The 22,258-nt window shown below is 40.8% G+C and overlaps 1 protein-coding gene across 3 annotated transcripts in view; it reads right to left on the reverse strand.

The window, feature by feature from the left end:
• Positions 1 to 22,258, reverse strand: part of PHLPP1 (PH domain and leucine rich repeat protein phosphatase 1) — a 227,594-nt gene that overhangs the window by 40,257 nt on the left and 165,079 nt on the right. For all 3 annotated transcript variants that reach the window (XM_036419873.2, XM_036419872.2, XM_036419871.2), the window contains 6 exons: positions 20,605 to 20,805; positions 17,638 to 17,800; positions 12,353 to 12,483; positions 6,765 to 6,869; positions 3,930 to 4,124; positions 1,353 to 1,581 (listed from right to left, as the gene is read on the reverse strand). In XM_036419873.2, coding sequence (XP_036275766.1) covers positions 1,353 to 1,581; positions 3,930 to 4,124; positions 6,765 to 6,869; positions 12,353 to 12,483; positions 17,638 to 17,800; positions 20,605 to 20,805 — 1,024 coding nt within the window. The remainder of the gene's footprint in view (positions 1 to 1,352; positions 1,582 to 3,929; positions 4,125 to 6,764; positions 6,870 to 12,352; positions 12,484 to 17,637; positions 17,801 to 20,604; positions 20,806 to 22,258) is intronic.

A 22,258-nucleotide genomic window follows, 5' to 3' on the forward strand; every position in this document is an offset into this window, starting at 1 on the left:
GAAGACCTGGGGGATGGAGGGTGAGTAGGGGCTTGGAGGAGAATGATGGGAAAATGGGAGACATATGTAATACTATCAACCATAAAAAAATATATTTTTTAAAAAGTGAAGAGAAGGGGCAGGGGAAATAGGAGAAAAGTTCTGAAGCCAAACTGTGAGGCATTTATGCAGCAGAAATTGTTAGTCTTTGCATGATGTAATGCTGAGTGTTTAATTCAATTACATCTGTCCCACCTTAGACTGTCTGCTCCCCGAGAGAGTGTCTATGATCTACTTTAATCTCCTGTGCTCCCAGACAGGCAGACAGGCAGACAGACAGGGAACTAAGACCAACCCACACACTCATTTCTCGAGTCTCACAGTGGATCCCAACTCTTTCCTATCTTCTTCGTGGTCCTTATCAGAGCCTGTGGACCCAACAGACTCATCTCTATTGAACTGTCTACCTGGTTACACATGCCTGTGGGTTTTTTCAACAATACAGACTGGACACCTCCTGCGGCAGATGTGTGCAGAGTCGCTTCTATATCCCCTGTCATATGTCAGCACCCACCAGGCGATAATATTGCTATGATGAATGCGTGAGTGGAGTGGGGCTGCTAGTGCCCACATGGAGGTTGTGCTGTAACGAATCTTGCTGTAATGCAGACTGACTTATGTCAACCTTTCAACAGGGGCACTAATGACAGGTTGAACCAAGCAATGCTTTGTTGCAGCGCTGCCCTGTACACTGTAGGATGCTTAGCAGCATCCCTGCCTCTCTACCTGCCCTAAGCACTGACCCAGTTGTGACAACAAAAATGTGTCCAGGCATTGCGAAATGTCCTGTTGGGGAAAAATGGCCTCTGGCTGAAAAGCACTCACTGCCTTCTTCAGATGGAACAGGAGGTATGACCCAAAGGGAGTTCATTTCCACAGATACAGTAGCCTACAGACAGATATACTATTGTTCCTACTTTACAGATGAGGAAACTGAGGCTTTGATGAAGGTTTGAAGGTCACAGCCATCAGCCCCAAAACGAGGAAGGAATACCAACACTGTGATCTCAGGGGTAGAGCCCTCACCATCAAGCAAACCAGTATCTTCCATGAGGACCAGATGGGGCAGCACCACGGAGCACCTGACACAGCCCGACACTGAGAGGCCATCAATAAACGGATTATTATTCTATACAGTATAATGTCTTCCCACCTATCCTATAACAGAACTTGCTATATGACACCAGGGGGTTGGAATTTTAATTCTAAACCAACTTGAAAGAACATTCTTTGAAGGGAGATGCTCACTGACTGGTTTCTGCAGACCCAGATCCTATCCTCCCACCACCCGAGGAAAGTGGCTCTCTCCTCACCTCCGTGATAATGGCCTTGTGCTGCTTAATTCTCCTTAGCTCCTCCTCCCAGCTCATGACATACGACCTGGACAGAGGCAGTGGCTTCCCGTTCCGACAGAGGACCGTCTGGCACTTGCCCACATTGGCAGAGGTCAAAGTGAAGGATCCTCCTGGGTCCACAGAGTCATGCTTGATGTGACAAAGGACAGCAGCACCTCCAAGTTTCTGGCCAGCAGTTCCAAGTTTCCTGGAATCCAAAGAGAAGGCATAAAAACCCAACCCAAACTGACTTTATCAGTTTTGCTAATTAACAAATTTGTCCTGAGGCACAAACCTCAAAAGCACCTGAGCACCCTCTCCCCCTGCAATACAGATGTTTACTTGGAGGAGTTCTGACATATTGGGCCATCCATGTTTTGCTCTAGATGGTGTAGACTTGCTGGATCAGTAATGCCAATTCTAGAACATTCACAGAAAGGACATTCTAGTAATTAAGCTCCATAGTGCTTTTATTCTTGACCATCAATCCACTGACTTAAGAAAAGCATCAAATCCCAACAATCAAGGGGGCTTGAAATCCTGTTTTGAGCTCCACAGATGGCTCAATGATGCTGAGTGTGCAGGAGCACAAGGTGAATACAAACAGATGCCTGTTTACAAGGGCAGATCCTCAGGTACTACCAACTCGTCTCCTCTAGGTTAGGAAGTGGCAACACTAGCCATGGAAGCCAGGGCTGCCTACAAGCACACATTAGCATGTTACACACAAAGAATAAACAATTCTCCCAAGAACCGAAAAGGTCACACATCCCATATCCTATTAACAAACAGGGAAAATAACCCTAAAGATGGTTTGGGTCTCAAACCCCAACTCCTGAATATCCATGGCGGGTTTGGCACTAGGCCCTGCCAATGCAGCACTCCTTTTTCACTTTCAAAGGTATGTGATTGATTAGAGCAAGGCCCGAAATAGGATGGCATCTGTGGGAAGTACAACTGGTAACCCAAGTTCAAGGGTTACATTTTTAATTCTTATTCAGTGCTAGCGGGTATATAACAAGCAGAATCTTGAGGGTATGCGAAAGGTGTGTGTGTATGTTGGGGGGGGGGGTTGGTGTACATATGTGTACATATTATCTTTTTGCTTTTTTGCTAGAACAGCTGGGGTGAAAACAGAAAAGTGGATATATGTCCCTGGTAGTCAGAACATTTTCTAAAGTCTTACTGCCCAAGGTTGAATTCTGGCTACACCCTCTACTAGCTTTAGAGCAATGCACTTCACTTCTCTTCCTCTAAGTTTCAACCAGTAAAATAAGACAATACTTCCTATCCCACTGGGTACAATTTATGGCACTGGGATATTTGGAATAATAACTAGTACAAAGAAAGACTCATTGATATTAACTATGAGTAGAATTTAACTGTACATGCCCACTGAAAATGTGAGTGACAGAGGTGAGTCTAGCTGCAAAGAGCCTCCCTGGGCTGCCTCTGCTAAGTTTGTCAAGAGGAACCAATCCTTCATGAATTAGGGAAACTTTAAAGCCTTCTCCACTATTCCTTAGCAGACACCTTTTCTACCCCTATTTCAAAGATGTTTCCTCTGGCAGATTATCAAGGGAGAGAAAAAGTAGTCATTGTTCCCATGACCTTTAGAGCATTCTTCACTTCCTGGTCCCAAATAGGCAAGTGTTTGAGTGCAATATTAATAGAGAGGCAATGTCTTTACAACGTACAAAGCCAGTAGAGAATGTGCGATCCTTTGAATGAGAAAATGTTTGTACCATTCAATCCTAAGAGTTACAATTATTCTAAAATGACCATAAGCTCTGGACTAGGATTCTGCTAGTAACACTGACTTAAACATTTAATAAGGGGGAAAAACAACATATGAAGATGATTTAACTTCTGGCCTAAATTTCGACCATCTCGTTTACAAAGGACTGCACCGTCTCGAACCAGTCATAGTATTTCATAAAGATGAACAATCTGAGACAGGAACAGTCCCTTTCAAAGAGAAGTCCACACACCAAAAGGTCTAAGGAGCCCTCTGGAGCTCAAGTGACTAGGGGGAGGTGGGAAATGTGTTGTAAGCAAGTGTGAAAACCTGGAATCATGACATACCTGTGAGGTCATTCTAAACTAAATTCCTGTCATTGATGTGGCCTCTTACAAAGTTGTTGAAATATTCGTATGTCTCAGGGGGAGCAGAGTCCATTCCTGATGCTTGGGCGCAAAACCAAATTGCCTGAATGCATCTTTTTAAATATATTTTTTTATTGATTTCAGAGAGGAAGGGAGAGGGAGAGAGAGAAATATCAATGATGAGACAGAATCATTGATTGGCTGCCTCTTGCACACTCCCCACAGGGGATTGAGCCTGCAACCCAGGCATGTGCCCTGACTGGGAATCACACCATGACCTCCTGGTTTATAGGTCAATGCTCAACAGCTGAAAAATTCTGGCTGGGCACCTGAATGCTTTTGTACCCCTACATTCAACAACCGTGCTTTGAGATTACTGGGCATCTATTTTTCTAAACAGAAGCTAAACACTAAAGAACAAGAAAACACAGTAGAGACTCTTAATTTTACCTTTGCATGACAACAAATGTATTGACCATGTACTCTTCTTCATTTTTTGTTTTCTGTAGCTCTTCCGCCAAAATGTCACTCATAGTGCACTGGAGAAGGTAGGGTACCTCCACATTCCGGTCTCCATCAAATACACCATACAGGGCCTCCCGGTTGTCGCAGAAGTTATTCACCGACAGGGCTGCCACACACAACCTGCAAGGCAAGAATGCTTTTGTGCTAAGTCCAATCTTTCCTTCTCCATGCCCAACCTGACTCTATAGGAAGCAGACTTGTCCATCCCAGTCTTGTCTCTTTCTTTATGACTCCAGACAGATTAACAATAGGTCAATGAATCCCAGCTAATTTTTATCAACTAATGTCTATAAGCAAAGAAGAATGATTGATACATGCTCATGCTTCACACATCGCTCCCTGAACCTAATGAATTATTTTAAATGGTAGTGAAAAGAGAATAAGAGACACAGGAAATAACATAATTACAAATCCGTATGACCATATTCATTCACATAAAGTTCTTAAGAGAAATTCCACATAGGGAAAAAAATGGAGTAACAACAAAAACACTGGAGAAATATGAATACAGGAAAAGTATATAAAATATATGAATGGTCTCAAATTCCGAGTCCTTCACTATGTAACTCAGGCCATCCCAACATCAACCATATGAGCACAGGTAGTATTTTTAGTGCCATTTTACAGGTGAGGAAATTAAGCCAAAAGGAGGTTGAGTAACTGCCCAAGGTCATACAGCAAATAAGCACAGAGCCCATATGCAAAGCCTGTAGCCAGGCTCTTGTCTCAGCACTGTCCCACTCCTGCCTCCATTTATTCAGAAGAGTAAGTCATCCCAGGTTATATGGCAATTAGAGGCAAAGTGAAGCTTAATAATATATTAAGTCATCTTCTAATTCTGTCTTCCCTCTATACGCTCTCCTTGCTAGTCAAAATGGGGGGTGGCAATAAAAATGGTGTTTTTAAAAAAGTACAATGATGATTTTTCTTTTCTGCTGAAGTTTCCCATTTGTTGTTTAGTTTGAGGAAGAACCTAACTTATCCAATTGAAGCTCCCAGCTTGGGTTTTTCGGAGGATCTGCAGTAACCCAGTAGGGAGAGACAACCACAGTTCTCGCCTTCCCTCAAGATAGCAAGCAGCAAGCTCCTTGTTCACATAGCCCTCTTTCTACAAGTCTAAAACAAAATGCTGGAGAAGCTTCTGCTGGCAAAACCAAAGGTAAAAAGGTGAAGGGACATAAGTGAGGGCCGGGTGACATGGGACTTCTGAGGTGCTGGTGATGGTCCAGTTGTTGGTGGAGGTGATTTGCAGGTGGGTTCACTTTAGGATGATTCCTAGAGCTGTACACATCACTTTTGTACTTTTCTGAACCTACGCTATACTTTAACATAAAATTGTGGCAGGATTATGTAAAAAAGAGATTAACTGATCATCGCTTTATTAATATATATGAATGGATAATACGTTTTAATATCTACAGATGTCTCAAAAACCAATCTTGGATTTCACATTGGTGTTTGTGAATTCAAAAGCAGTTTCACATACTTGTGTTAGCAAACAAGACGTAAGGTCTTTTAATTTAAAAAGAAAGATCTCTAAGAAGGAACTTCGAGTGCTCCAAAGAATGTATAATTTCTTCCCTTCTTCCCCAAACACGATGACATACAGGGCACAGCACACAGAAACAATGCACGAGAGCCAAGACACCACTGGGGGCACATGGAACAGGGGGGCTGACGTAGGGACTCCTCTCCTTTTGCTAGCACAATGCCAAATCACACTCTTAAAGAGGAAAGGACCGTGTGTCAGATCCAGAACTTGAGACGATTCTGTTTCCCGTCCCAAAGAAAAGCAGTCAGCAACAACCACAATTCCACCTTTTATTTTTCACAGAAGTTATTCAGTTATACAATGGTTCTCAAACCCGGGTACACATTAGGATCACCGGGAAGGTTTTAGAACATTCTGATTTAATGGGCCGATGGTTGAAGAGTTTTTTTTTTTAAGTTTTTCATCGGATTGATTATCATTGCACCCAGGGTTGACTACTAATGTTAGCTATTATTAGATCGCCCCCCTTCCCCCACTTCTGTTCTTCCCTTACTCTCAATATGCTGTGTCCTTGTACCTTAGCTAATTAAACTGTGGCTATTCTAATTTATATCCTTACTTTTCCAGTACTAGTTATTAGCACCTCTTAACAAAAAGCAAGCAAGCCTGAAGAGCTAGATTATAATTCTCAGGAAAATCAACATTTGCATACAAGACAGGGAAGGTTGGTGAGAATAAGGAAGAAAAAGAAATTCAGACGGACACGTCCTGGTGGCAAGACAAGAAGCTGACATTATAGAAAACAGACATCAAACTCTTGCCAAGCTCATTTCAAAGGAAGAAATAGCTCAACAGAACCACTCACTGGTCAATAACATAAATGATGTCAAGTGTGGACAATCAAGGTTACTTCTTTAACACGATCCATTTTGCTGGGCAAACAGGCTTCAGAGAAAGAGAAAGGGGCTTTTAAAACGTGCAGCGATGCATTTCAATACGTAGGCCTTCTCTAGACACTGGAATCTCAGGCAGATATAATGTGTCAGTTATACTGTATCCCAGCAACATATCTCACAAAGAGAAAGTATGTGATGCCGAGAAGGGTTTAGCTTAATGTTCAAATAAGTCAGGAGATGCCCTCTCTTTGAGGAAACATGTTCATAGAAATCTCCCGTGAGGCCTGTGTGTGATAGCACTGGGTTTCTTTCTACCCCATGAAAGATGGAAAGGGAGCAGGAGGATTTCATTCCTAAGCTTCACCCACTCACTTGTTTTTTACTCCTGAAGCTTCAGTGTAGCCATGGCTCCACACAGCTGGGGCTCCAGATGCATCTCCTGCAGAGGGCTGATCAATCTTGAAACAGCGGATATTACTAACAGGAGAAACAGAAGGGACAGGAATCAGTAAAACCAAACATGTACATGTTGCTCCCTTTATCCGAGAAATGAAAAAACACTTACTAAGCACTCTGTACTTACCATTTCTTACTGTGGTTAGTGTTTGAAATATATATTTTTAAATATTTTACTTATTGATTTATTTTTATTTTTATTATTTTTTATTTATTTATTTATTTTATTTTTTTTAGAGAGAGTGAGAGAGCAAAAGCAAGATATTTGTTGTTCCACAAATCTGTGTGCATTCATTGGTGGACTCTTGTACGTGGCCTGAGTCGGGATCAAGTCTGCAATCTTGGCATATCCGAAAGGTGTTCTAAGCAACTGAGCTACCTGGCTAGGGCCTAAAGTGTCTGAAATATTTATCAGTAATAAGAACTAGCTACTATTCATAATAAAAACAAAGGGTTAAATATCCAGAGCATGAAAATTTGTTTTTATCAGCATTCTACTGGGATGTCAATTATTAGAATCTGTTGCATACACTGCACTAGATGGCTGCTCTCTCCTGGGAATAAAAAGGACAGCTCTGAACCTTTGCGTGAGAAAAGGAAATTAAACATGAACATCCAGATTTGAAAAGATGGGAACCCAAGCCACAATTATATTGTGTTTGGATGATGTGAGAGAATTCTGCAACATCCATCCTCAACACCAACTTCTGCTCACATCACGCCTTAAAATATTTCACAAAGATTATTGAGGACTTGCCATCCCCTGAAGCTTCCAATTCTTTCCTCACTAGCAGTCATCCATACTAAGACTACTACAATAAAATTACAAAGTAAATGAGGAGTATTTCAATAAGTTAGATGTTAAATGGGAGACATACATTTAAATGGGAGACAAGCTGTTCTCTCACCTCCACTCTCCTGGGCCATAATTGGTTCAATAGGACCCACATAGAAATACTAAAAGGGTAGACTCTTAAGTGGGGTTTATTAATAACCAGCCTACTGAAAGCAGTCAGTACCCCCAAACAGGAAGTCACACAGATGTGCAGAAGGTTTTTGAAAGGCTGGCTGCCACATGGCAAAATAAATCCTTCCTACTTGTAAATTACCCACCCCCGATTACTTAAACAGTATGCAGAATCTCCTAACTTAAACAACACCTAAACACTTGTCATGGCTCCAAAATTTTTAATTATCTGTGGGTATTCATTATCTCTACAATAAAACAAATACTGAATACTTCTCTTGAGAACCACTCAACTCTAAGAAGTAAATCAATACTGAATAGTATTCACTTTAATTCTAGAAATAGCTGGTGGCAATTTCTTTGAAATTTAAAGACATTTTGTTAAAGTTTCTACTCTCAAGTACTAGCAGACATTCACTTGTCCCTTTATTCTAGAAAGCTGGAAAACATAAAAATCACAGATGGTGCCAACAGGAAATCCCCAAATCAAATTAATATCTCATTTTCCAGCAGGGATATATATATTAATATATGTATCTCCTCTTTTCAAAGTATTCAACCTTCCCAGTAAGAGAGGAGCAAGCACTAAAAAAGGCAGGCTACCATTATTTGCTCTCCACATGACCTGGTGCCAAGTTTATCCATGTACAAGGCTAAGCGATGCAATGTTCTCTCTTAAAGTATGCCTAAGGGCTCTCACTACTTCTCTGCTACTTTCTGAATTTAGAGGAAAACTGAAGGGTCGTTTCTAAAGACACTGTACTTTTTACAGATAGAACACAGAGCCTTCAAAGAAATAATTCCATTTCCTAGCCTGATTACTAAAGAATACATAATCCTTAACTCCCCTATAATCCTTTCCCAAGAAGCAGTGATTTCTCATTCTCCACCTAGCTGAGCACAGTGTAGCTGAGCAGCTCTCCGAAGTGACCTGAATGTTGACTCTCATAGATCTTTAAGTGAGCATGAGACTACAGACTGGGAGCTGGAGTGCAGTCATACAGGAGAGTCACCAGAGGCACACCCTGGCTCGTGTAGAACAAACAGGCCAATCCTCTAAAAGTGCAAGTAATACGATAGTTATGGAGACTCTCCCAAATTACTAAAAGGCCACCATCTTCTGTTAGAGAAGGTAACGTTTTCACATAAGAATATTATGATTTCATTGTTATTTATTTAGTATTTTTAAGAGAATATTATTTTGCTTTAACTTACATGTTTCAAATATTTAGAAATATGTTTTTATTTATTTTGGAGAGGAAGGGAGAAGGAAAAATAGAAACATCAATGATGAGAGAATAATTGATCTGTTGCCTCCTGCACACTCCCCACCAGGGATTAAACCCACAACTCTGGCATGTGCCCTGACCAGGAATCGAACCACGAACTCCTGGTTCTTAGGTTGACGATCAACCACTGAGCCTTATAGGCTGGGCTCATATTTTAATCTTTTTAAACACATGTGCTTCACTATAGTAGCTCAAGCCCCTCCAGTGATATGCTCACTATAGAGAACTGTAACAAGTAGGTTTTCTTTCATCTATATATATACATAAAAGCCTAAGCAACCATTACGACCTGACTATCAGCCGGTAGTTATGATATACATTGATCACCAGGAGTAAGATGCTCAATGCAGGAGCTGTCCCCTGGTGGTCACTGCACTTCCACGGCCAACTTCCTGTGGCTAGCCAACCTCCTGCGGTCCCTTCCCCAGGCCAGCTGGCCAGCCCCAATGGGCTTGATTGATTGGGCGAGATGCCCCAGTTGGCCCCGATAGCCGGTCAGGCAGAGGGACCCCATGCATGCACGAATTTGTGCACTGGGCCTCTAGTGTATATATAATAGCATGTCTGTTTGTCTGCCTACCTACCTACCTACGTACTTATACTCCTACCTATCTATCTATAGCTTTGCATCTTTTTGTTCTGATTAAATCATGGACATTTTTTCATTATTTTACATTGATCACAAATAAAATTTAGAAATATCTTGATGACTATTCTGTACCCAAAACGTATTTCTGATTATTTGTTAGAATAAATTTTTTCCAGAGAAAACCTTGGTCTCAGTAGGGGAATATTTTGAGAAGCTTGATACACAGGGCCAGTAGATTTTAGGAAAAGTTATATTCATTTATAGTTCTAACAGAGCACCAATGAGAGGGAGAAAATCATTATCATTTAGATTTTAATAATTCCTTGATGTACTAATAACGTTGAACTCGATCTTTTCATGTAACTATCTGTATTTCTTTTGTTAATATCTTTCAATTATTTTGTGTTGAGTGCTTTTCTTACTGACTTATAAGAACATTTTCTATTAAATATTAATGCTTTTATTTTCATATTTTTGCCATGTTTCTTCTTAGTTTGTCATTCCTTTTATATTTAATCTTGATAGCTTTTGGAATAGACATTTTAACCTTTTATGCATAAAAAGTATTATATATAATCTAGAGGCCCAGTGCACAGAAATTCATGCATGGGGGTCCCTCAGCCTGGTCTGCACCCTCTCACAGTTCGGGAGTCCTCAGGGAAGTCCTTCTCATGGCTTAGGCCAGCTCCCCACAGGGAGCCACAGTCTGGCCTCCCTCTGTAGGAGGTGATTGGGTCAGCTGATCAGGGACGGCACTGCCCCCATCACCTGGTTGCTGCCACCGCCCAGCCTCCCTCTGTGGGAGGCAACCAGACAGGTGATCAGAGGATGGCACTGCCCCCCTCACCTCACCACAGCTAGTCATTGCCCCCCATTGCCATTCCCTCCTGCCCATTGGCACATGCCTTGGCTGGCCTGGTGCTGCTTGCTCGCTGACCCCACCCCCTGCTAACTAGTCATTTCGCTGTTCAGTCAATTTGCATATTATGCTTTTATTATATAGGATATACATAACATAAACATAAGATCTATATATTATGGATTTCTCTTCTTGTGGTCCTCTCCTCCTTTTTTGGCTAAAAAATTCCTTTTCTGGCTTGTGTATATATTCATATAATTCCTTATTACTTTAAAAAATTATTTTATTTTATTTTATAGGTCTAATTTAGCTGGAATTTATTTTAGTACAAGATAAGAATTCAACTTTTATTTTTCTCCAAACAGCCAGTTTCATTTATTAGCAAATTTTGATGCAATTATTTTTAATACAAAATTTCATATTATATGGACTCCCATTCTGAGAAGTACCCTGGAGAGCATGTTGCCCATCCTCCCATCCCAGAGAGAAGAAAACCAAGGTCTGCACATACTGAGGGATTTGGGCCAAGGCTCCCATACTGTTTGATGAACAGGAGAGAGAGTTTAGGTCTCTGTAGCTTCCCGAGGACACTACTTAGGCAGTATTCTTCAATTACATATTGAAATCAATGTGCTCATTCAGGACTTAAAATATCAATAAACAGGCATTGATTAGGCCAGTTCATCTAGGAATCACATTTAAATGCTTTTCCAATTTTAGTTTGCACTAAAGATTAGGATAGATTAATGGACCACAATTCTACTTTCAAAATTCTTGAAATTTTGCCTAAGATAACAGAGGATGACTTTTAGCAACAGATATTACAACAGGGTTTAAGCATATAAAGCATACATAATGACTGATAGCTGTCACTGTCCAAGACTGTTACTTCAAGATACATAGAAAAAAAGTTCAAAATTCAGAAAAGTTTAAAGAAGAAAATTAAGACCACCCATAACCCTATTATCCCAAGAATAACACTATTTTAACATTTTTTTCCCTATCCTTTCAGGCATTTTTCTAGGTGTACCTTAGCACATACATGATCACCCAATGCACAGAGATTTATTTTTACAAAAAGTGGAATTATACAAACTTTTTCCTTAACTTTCTTTTCACTTAACATTATATTGTGGAGTCCTCTCAAATTAATAATATAACTGCAAATCATTTTTAATGGTGTATAATATTCAACTGTGGAGCATAATTCATTTAATTCTATTGATAGATATTAAGAGCTCTGAGATAACATTCCTATAAAGACATCTTTTCTAACGAGGCTACCTTTTTAGTATTTCACATAGAGAGCTTGAACCTGTGATTCTCCATCAACCTCAAGAATGAGACAGTATCTATGAACTCTTTCCCAAAACACAAATAGAACATCACAGGACCTAATTATCCCACACTCCCAGTTTTGTTTAAATAATCTGGTCATTTTCTCACATGCTTCCTCTCTCAAAATTCTACTGAAACATCTGCACTATACATCACCCATGTTGTCAGTAACCAAGAAGAAAGTTCATGTCTTGGTCATTTGTTGCTTCTCCCCTTTGTCTTTATCTATCTACCATTTTCTTCTTTGAATTCAATATTCTTGTTTCTTTCTTTTTTTTTTTTAATTTCTGGAAGGACACGTGAGTGTCCAACTATTAGAATTTTTTGGCCCTCCATTTTGGTGAGATACAGACTTTCAAATGACTTCAAAGGAGGGGAGATACCACTGAGATGTGAGTGGGTGCCAGACTGATGTTCTTAATCAGCTATAAGCCTGTTGTCAATGCTTCATGAAACACTTACTTCAGCAGTTCCAGGGTTTTGTGATCGAGAGCCAGCCGGGGGTTTCCAGTCAGGTCTAGTTCTTGCAATTTTGGAGGCAGGTTTTCTGGTAAAGTAACTTCACTTAGCTCGTTACAGCTCAGGTCCACGCACTGAAGAAATAAGTGGAAACAAGGAGAGGGTCAGGCAGTTCGGAGCTTCTACGCCTCCCAGCAGAATCAGCCTAATCATTTGCTACACTTGCTGCTCAAATGCAGAAAAGTTTGGCTGCCACTCTGCCATAGATGTTGAAAACAGGTTTTTGCTAAACGCAGTTTAAATTTTTACTATCTTTGAATAATGCAAAAAAAAAAAAAAAAATTAAAAAAATCCATGCTCTTTCTTCTCCCCATCTTTATCCTTCAAAGTTTCCTGTACATTTAAATATTAAGAGTTAACTGAAATAACCTCAGGATACTTTTTCTTATTGCTGACAAAAATCTCTGCACCTGTTGGGGCCATGAGGTAGTTACAACATCAAAATGGAACTTCTTAAAACAAACAAAAAAACCATGAAAATGAGGAAAAAGCAGGAACAAATAGAATGAGAAGATCTTCAAAAGAAGTTAAGTAAGGTATCAGTAAATGAGAGACTAGTACATGGGCCTGTTTATTGTATGCAGGATCTATATATGTAAATATAGATCCTGCTCTCCAGGCAGCAACTCCCACCTAATCTCATTAGAAAACAAGCAGAAGACTCGGCATATTGATTAGAGCAGAAATCCTGTGTTATCAGTGAATTGGAATAATGCCTACTTTCTCACGAAGGCTTACATGAGGTGAGCCCTAACACCAAGGGCTGTGCTTCTGCTCCCGGAGCAGGGAACCAGGGCAGAAAGCTTGCATGCACAGGCCAGAACAAGAGTAACTGGTAAGTTTTCTGGATAAGAGAAAATTCAGCATGATGAGGTGGAAAGCATTCAGTTCTCTGGCTTCAACTGGCACCTGACTATAATTTTATTTTTAAACTAGAGGCCCAGTGCACAAAAGTCATGCATAAATGGGGGAGGGGGTTCCCTTAGCCTAGCCTGCACCCTCTCGAATCAGGGACCTCTTGGGGGATGTCTGACTGCTGGTTTAGGCCCACAGGGATTGGGTCTAAACCAGCAGTCAGATATCACTCTCACAATCTAGGACTGCTGGCTCCTAACCACTCACCTGCCTGCCTGCCTGCCTGATCGCCCCAACCACTCTGCCTGCCTACCTGATCACCCCTAACTGCCTCTGCCTTGGCCCCCACCACCATGGCTTTGTCCAGAAGGAAGATGGATGTCTGGAATATGGCTAGTCAACCTGGTATAATTAGCATATTACCCTTTTATTTGTATAGACAGATTATACAGGATAAGACTGCTAAAATGGGGGGAGGGGGTTTTTTCAGCAAGAGAAGATGCTCTTGGCAGACAAAAACACATAATCACTATATCTGGACTGATAGCCAGCCACATGCACTATGCTGCCAAACTTGTCATTAAAAAATTGAGCCGCTTTCTTACATCTTACACCAAATAACTGTTGCCCTTAAAACCCCTCCTAGCCCCCAGCTTAGGTTCTGCCTTCACAGTTCACCCAGATTAGATTCTGATTGGTCAGATTTATGCCAGTCAGCATAAAAAAACTCCACCTCCTAGGCAGCCATTGGCTCCTCACACTTCACCCAGATTTGGTTCTGATTGGTTGGTTTCTATGAAAGTCAGCATCTCCAGGACTATCCGTGGGCCTGATCTGTAGCCACCATGACAACTGCAGATCAGGCCCTGCCTCTCTCTCTGGGCCTCTCTCCAGGCCAATTGCTGGGCCTGATCTGCAGCTGCTGTGACTTGGGCCTTGCCAGCAGCCTCAGCAGCTGCTGATAAGGCCTGTCTCTCTTTCTCTCTCTCTTTTTTTTTCTTCTCTCTCTCTCTAGGCCTTGCCAGCAGCCGCAGCAGCTGCAGATCAGGCCTTGCCCCTCTCTCTCCCTGGGCCTTGCCAACAGCCGCAGTGACTGCTGATCAGATACCCCCCCCCCCCCCCCCCCCCCCCGCCTCACCAGTAGCCACAGTAGCTGCTGATTAGGCCCTGCCTCTCTCTCTCCAGGCCTCATTTCTGGGCCTGATATGCAGCTGTGCCCCTCCCACCCACCCCTGCTGCCCTGCCTACCCACCAACTGCCAGCCTCATTGTGATAAGAGCCTGTGGGCCATGGGGAGGGACCAAAAGGCGTTCCAAGCACTTCCTGGTGACTGGTCATCCATTTGGTTGTTTAGGTCGTGATGGCTCCTGGCCTTTTATAATGTAGATCTTTATTTTAGAAAGTATTACATATATACTCCATTTCCCCCCACTGACTCTTTCTAGTCCACCCCCACCTCAAGCCTTCCCTACACTATTATTTGTCTATGTCCATGGGTTATGCATATATATGCATACAAGTTCTTTGGTTAATCTCTTCCCGGCCACAACCCACACCTAATTTTTCTCTGAGATTCGAGAGTCTGTCCCATGCTTCTAAGTGTCTAGACCTATTTTGTTCATCAGATTACACATATAAGTGAAATCATGTTATTTGTCTTTCTCTGACAGGACTATTTTGCTTAGCATAATACTCTCCAGGTCCCTCCATGTTATCTCAAAGAGTAAGAGATCCTTCTTTTTCACTGTTGCATAGTATTCCTTGGTGTAAATGTATCATAGCCTATTAAAAACCTTAAGATAATTCAAAAGCAATTGTATTCAAGAATTTTGGAATTCTTGAAAGTGGGCAAAATCATCATTATTTGGAAAAATTCTTAAAGAACTTAAATCTATAATGGATTGGGGAGAGCTATAGACTAGGTAAAATGAGAACCTATATTTTTGGAGAAATGTGTCCCAAACTGCAGCAATGATATGAAGTTATATTATAATCTTAAATACTTTTTACTACAAGAACTTTATGACCCCATTATAAAAAGCTGGACACAGAAAAGCTTAGAAAACTTATCCTTAAATTTAGCACCCTAACACTACTAAGTGTTAGCATTCTACAATATATTTTTCTTATAGGTTTATCCTAATCTAGTGCCTTGTGCACAAAATTCGTGCACATTAGAAGGGAATTAATTAGAGAAAATATTTTAATACTAGAGGCCCAGTGCATGAATTCGTGCATGGGTGGGGTTTGGCCGACCCACCCCAATGGGGGCCAATAGGGCCAGGCCAGCAGGGGAGAGGGGACATGGGAGGTTGGCCAGCCAGTCCCGCCCCTGATCCAGCTGGGGTCAACCAAGGGGAGGGGCCACTCCAACCCCCTGATCAGGCCTGTTGGCACATCAGAGCCACCAGTCCTTCCGGTCACTTGGTGGTCTAGTTGCTTGGCTTTTATATATATACTTTCTCTATAATAGAAGTGTCAGAGATGACAGAAAAATTAGTAAAATGGATATGAAACTCTCCTTCCTGTCAGAGTCTGGGGCATGCCAAGTGACCCAGAGTCAAGTCCCCACCCAACCAAATGCACCATGAAATCGCAAGAGACCCAGACCTGGCTGGTCCCACCCTGTCAAGCCCTGTCAGGTGGGGGGCATGGCCTCAGGTCCCCTGGCCAGGTGCTGGGGCGGGAGACATGGCCTCAGGTCCCCCTGCCTGGTCTCAGGTCCTCTGGCTCCAATTATCAATATGATAATTAGACTGGATGATGGAACAACCTTATGGAATGATCAGTGGGCAGGGGGCAAGGCCGAGAGGCAGCTGGGCCGCCAAGGAGGGCCACCAAAGGGGGTTGCCAAAGGTGACCTCCAAGGGGGGCACCAGGGCCATGAGGGCCGAGGCAACCCAGGCCATGAGGGCCAAACCCCTTGCACAAATTTCATGCATTGGGCCTCTAGTTATTAATATAAAAAAACTTTAAAAGATCATAAATGTAGGTACCATTTCATTACATTTCAATTATTCCATATTTTCACTCCCAACACCTTTAACAGCCTTAATAATTTCAGTGTAAGTACAATAATTCACATAATCAAAACATTCATAATAGAAAGATGGTCATCTTTTTATTTTATTTTCCAATTATAAATAATGGTTGAATGAATAGTCAACTGGACTTCAATGAAAAATTTATAATACTGGTTAATAATGGTTTATTTTGCCACTAGAGTCGGAATACATCACAGATAAGACAACAAATGGTATAAATATAATCCGCTGGGTAATTCTGAAACCTGAGCTTAAGTGCTGGCAGGTGTGGGTAGCTTACAACATACGTGGTTGAAAGAAATAATTTCAGAGGTCAGAGCATGGATTATGGGAAAAGATTCCCATAATCTAAAAAGGCATTTTAGAACATGACTAAATTTTATAAAATTGGTTAGCAATGTTTTATAATGTGATCTAAGGTTTTAAACTTTCAGAGTTCTGTCATTGTACAATTGCTCGTTTTTATATTACCAATTTATAAAGTGAGTTCACTAGAGTATTTATTTACAAAGATAATCACTGGCCATGGAAAGCAGACTTTCTTAGAGATGGTGCTTACACAATAACCCAGCCCAGGCCCATTTGGTCACCATGTGTTTAATTCACTGCAGCCAATTCCTACTTTTTCACCACCCATTCCTCCCACCCCCCTCACACACACAAACACATACACACACACAAATAAAAAACTGTTAGATGATTCATCCCAGGGAACAGATTTCACCCCATTAAGTCTACCTGACCCAGGAATCACACCAACTACTGCCTTCATTTACATAGATCATTTCCTGTTTCAGCACCTTAGTTTCCTAACCTATCAAATGGGAATATCTGTTCTATATCTCATTTCATTAAATTGAAATGAATGTTTGGTGACCTATATACAGGGAATGATTATGAGTTGAGTGCTGTGGTGGTGAATGCTACTTAATTAGGGGAGCTAGTGGGGAGTGGTACACTGGCACCTTTAAATTTCTCAGACTGCTGTCATACTCCATTCAGTCTTTGAGACTGGAAATAAGTAGGAAAATAGATTAGGCAGATGGGAAACGTTCAGTGGTTATATGGCTAGCCTCAAGTCATGCAGCTGGTAAGGGATGGAATACAATTTCCCAATCCCAGTCCCAGTCCAGTGGTTTGGTTTCTGGTTGTTTCTGGTTGTTTTTTCCTTCTGCTGACTCAACAGTTTAGCTCAGTGGTTACAAAGGATGGGGCAAAGACAACTGAGTCTCCATGCTGAAGAAGGCAATGGTGCAAATGCCTGAATGAGTGAATGAAAGACAAAATTCTCTCTTTGGACACCACAACTGATGGGCTGAAACCACACACCTTGATTTCTGGGAGCTGCATAACTTCAGGAAAGACCTCAATGCAGTTGGAGTGGGCGATCACAGTGTGCATGCGCCGGCAGTTCGTGATGGTTGTTGGGATCGCTTTCAGTTTGTTCCCACTGATATCGACTTCTTCAAGTTCCTCCAGTTTTGTCATTTTACTAAAACAAGAAAAAAATCCACGGCATAGGGAGTCATAATTATAGGGCAAGTTAAAAAGATACAATAGTAATACATAGTGAAAATCAAAGGTGGAATTTACTATGACTTTAAAGATTTCTTAAAGATTCACTTGTGCTCTAATTGGTTTGGCTCAGTGAATAGAGCGTTGGCCTGTGGACTGAAGTGTCCCAGGTTCGATTCTGGTCAAGGGCATGTACCTTGGTTGTGGGCACATCCCCAGTAGGGGGTGTGCAGGAGGCAGCTGATAGATGTTTCTCTCTCATCGATGTTTCCAACTCCCTCTCCCTTTCTCTCTGTAAAAAAATCAATAAAATATATCTTAAAAAAATAAAGATTCATTTGTAATAGTCATTTTAACAAGTAAGACTATCTTTTTACTATTGTTTTTTTGAGTATCAAATTATTTTAACATTTCCTTTCCTACTACAAAACAAAAACTATTAACTTGAATTCTTTAAATTAGCAACAAGAAGGAAAACAGATATCCTTTTCTTTTGAAAACTGTGTGAATTAAGTTATCCTGACAACAATAACCTTGCTATGCAGTTTAGTCTAAAAGCTAATGAAAATCCTGATTAAATAGGTCAAAAGTCAGCAGTAATCCAATATCAGTACCTTCAAATAGCTTAGTTGGAGAGTCTGATTTCCTTTGTATCGGCACTGAACACTCAAGGGGTGCAGGGAAAAAGAGGATTATAGCTCCTATGAAAGTATGTTTTCTTCTAAAACCAATTCCTGACATCACCTTGAGGACAGATACTGGTGAGGAGTGGTGGGGGGTGGGAAATGCTAAAAGGCCATCTGCATTGTCTCGCCACTTGCTAGGAGGACCCAAACTTGAATTGTGCCCCAAAGAAATTTCTCCCAACTCCTTCCAAACACCCACACAGAAGGATTCTTTCCGATCCTACCTTAGTAATTTGTCCTAATGTAATCTAAAACTTTTAACTATGTCTTTTATTGTTCAATCTTAATTTATAATTAATCTTAATAATATTAATCAATAATTACAGCAATAAAATAAAAGAAAATTTCTGAGTGCGTCTTATGTTTTATGTAAATGAGGAGGAAAAACCACTCCACCTCCACAGTCCTATTTTTTTTTTTTAGCAAGAAACCCATTATTTTTCTTTCTGTCATCTTTCACATATAAAAGTTACCTTATCTGCTTATCTTGGGGGGAAAAATGCCTAAGATATATAAGAACTAGGTTTTTGTCTATTGAAACCCAATCTTTCAATCTCATCAATATTCAACATAGTATTAGAATATGCTACACACAATATTACAGATGCAGACTGTGAAGTAATCCATTTACATTGGCCCAAATTTGGAAGACTATTATTTGAATATGCTATCGTATTTTGAAAAGCAATGTGGAGAAATCAATGGGTAACGAGGCATAAGAAATGACTCAAAAGTTAGCAATCAGGCCCACGAAAGGAGAAGTTACAGAAGTTAATATGGAAAGAAGTCGGTCATGAACACCTTGACCATGGAGTCCATTCTTTAATTCAGCATCCATTTGTGGAGTCTACCCTAGGCCAGACTTCATGTGAAACATGAGGCTCAAGGAGACAGGTAAGTCCCAGTCCTGTCTTGTAGGGCAGCTGCTGTACCATATCACAATCCCCAGGGAGACAGAATGACACCAATGTGCTTTTTGATGGAGTGCATAAAAAATTATCTGTACTTTGGTTGATTACAACTGACATGGGTCCCTGGGGAACTCCTGCAGAATCTGAGTTTGATAATCTTTCTCAGGCAGGGCTCCGACATTCACCATCTGAAATGGACATTGAGCCCTTTCAGATGTATTATCTTTTTTTTTATTATTATTATCTTATTACTGTGTTTTTGTCCCAAAATATCACCTCCTCATTCCACAGTAAAATACACAAAAGTTTTTAAAAAATTGAATCATTAACGTCATGTGAAGGAAAAAACTGAAGAAATAAATATATGCTACAAAAAACAAAACAAAACAAAAACAAAAACAATACTTTAAGTCCATGCCTATTTGGGCCTTCCTCCTTCAGTAGGGTTTAAGCAAATAGGTAGTCCTGAGGGCAGCAGAGGGAGGTTGTGCCAGTATTTTGCTTTGGCCCAGACTCAGTGGCAGTTAGCAGAATGCCAGAGAGGTTAGTGTTTGCTCCTTTGATGTGTGGGTATGTGTTCTAAGTCTTAACTTGTGTGATGGATGAATGCCAATGAAGTGGACATAGATGGGGAGTGAATTCCTCAGGGCAGGCTTAGCATGTGGATTCCTGCAGAGCTAGACACAATGCCATTGCTCGAAAAACAGAAATCAATACCAAAATATTAGATATGGAATCTTCTGAGGGCCAGACATCCTTCATAATGTCCCACAGTTTCTACTGTTGCATAAGCCACCATGGCTCTCTATACCATAAGCAAAAACACAAAAACTGGTAGCTAATTGATGTTCTAATTACCAACCACCAAATTAGGTTAAGTTTTCCAATATTAATTTGGTTAAAAAGAAGCTAAAGAAAAAAAATACATATGCTCAATAACATATCTTATTTCAAAAGCAAAAGAATGCTGTAGTGATTGGGTCTGTAGATATATTCATATTAGAAAAACCGACACATTTCTCTTTAGGAGAGTGCTGATCGTGGCTTATATAAAAGACAATCGTGGGGATGAATCAGAGAGAAACAAGCTTTACGTCATCTGGGAAATGACTGCTTCGCCTTTCCATGTGTGACGTGGTTTTCAGGAGCACAGGGAAAAGCGTCCCTCGGTGGCCTTCTCTTACCTTGCCGGAAAGCTCTGAAGGCGGTTGTAGGCCATGTGCAGGATCTTCAGGTGGGGGTGTCCTGTTAACAAGGGCACACACTTGTCTGTGAGGTTGTTGTTTGTCAAATACAACTCCTGTAAGATGCTGCTCGTCTCTTCGGAAAGTGTGGCCACAGGAAGGGTTTCCAGTTTGTTGGCAGATGCGTTCAGGAATCTCAGACTACAAGGACAAAATGCAACAAAATCCTGATGATAAGACAGAGTTCTGGTCTGGAATCTCCAAAAAGCCCAGTTTTCTGATGGATACCTCACTTATTAGAAACTGGGTTTAGAAATGGTAATTTAAGGACAGGATATGGATACCTGACTCCTCTGTCTACAATGAACACAATAGCTATCATGCATCTTAAATACAAAGAGAGAGAAATTGATTTTTATGGAAGTACAAAGGTGACAGAAGTGACTAATTTTATAGCTGACGGGGAGTGGGAGAGAGAGTGATAAATATTTTGTCTTTAGGAAGATAAAAATAATTGTCTTCTTTTTTTTTTTAAAGCTCTAAAGTAATAAAACAATTGGATATTAGATCACAACCCATTTAAAGCACATAGTGACTAAGCCCTGTCAGTATGTTGTCAAAACCACGTTTTACTGACACAGATTCACAACCGCAGGAGCTGATTTGCTCTGATGAAGGAACACTATAAAGCCAGGGAAATGAACTACAAGTTCATGATCAACAGAACAAATCTCACAAAAGTAATGTGGAGTGAAAGAAGTCAGAGAACAGGGGATACACTATGTGAGTCCCTAATGACAGGCAAGATGAACCTGAGGTATCAGAAGTCAGGGAAAAGGAAGCAGTAGTGACTAGGAGAGGACTCTGGTTTTTCCATCAGGATGATGTCTGGTTCTCGATCGGGGTGCTGGCTATACCAGTGCACTCACTTTGATAAAATTCATCATGTGCTACACTTATGATTTGGCCTTTTTTCTGTAATTATCTTATACTTCAAAAAAATTTCATTAAGAAAAAGTAAATAATATCTACATATGCAATTGGTTATCCAAATAACAGATGAACAATGGCTAAACTATGAAAAATGTTTTTATACCTAAGATAACTAATATTGTCAAACAGTAATCCTAGAGTTATTGTGAGACACAGATAAACACAAAATGCAAAGCTGCAGAACTGAGACAGAATCCTTGCTGTGACAAGAAGGGAAGAACAAAGCAGGAACTATGTGCAGCTCACGACTCTGACAAACCCTTGCTTCACAATGGATCTCTGTGATGTATGCTCCATGGTGAAGCTGCAGCTGCCAGAACATGGTGCGTGTTCAGCCCATAGGCCTCAGCTGCTATAGTGCAAGGTCAAAGCTGCCCTGTCTTCACCTAGAACTGCTGTGTTAGTAAACCTCCATTCTCCGTTCTCTCCATTCTCTCAATCACTTGGGTCTGAAACAGTCAGCACCCAATTCAGGACTATTCTACCATATCTTTGGAAAAAAAGATAAAATCTTCCTTAAAAAAAAAGAAAGAAAAATGGAATACCAGGTAAAGTTATTTTTAATTTTGGATTAAAAAGAAGGCTTTGCATTCAGGAGTCATCACCAGGATTGTCATTCCAAGTTCTCAACCCATTAATTTAATACTCCCCAATTTTGCAA

The sequence above is a fragment of the Pipistrellus kuhlii genome, unplaced genomic scaffold, assembly GCF_014108245.1.
Source record: "Pipistrellus kuhlii isolate mPipKuh1 unplaced genomic scaffold, mPipKuh1.p scaffold_m20_p_6, whole genome shotgun sequence".
Classification (NCBI taxonomy): domain Eukaryota; kingdom Metazoa; phylum Chordata; class Mammalia; order Chiroptera; family Vespertilionidae; genus Pipistrellus; species Pipistrellus kuhlii.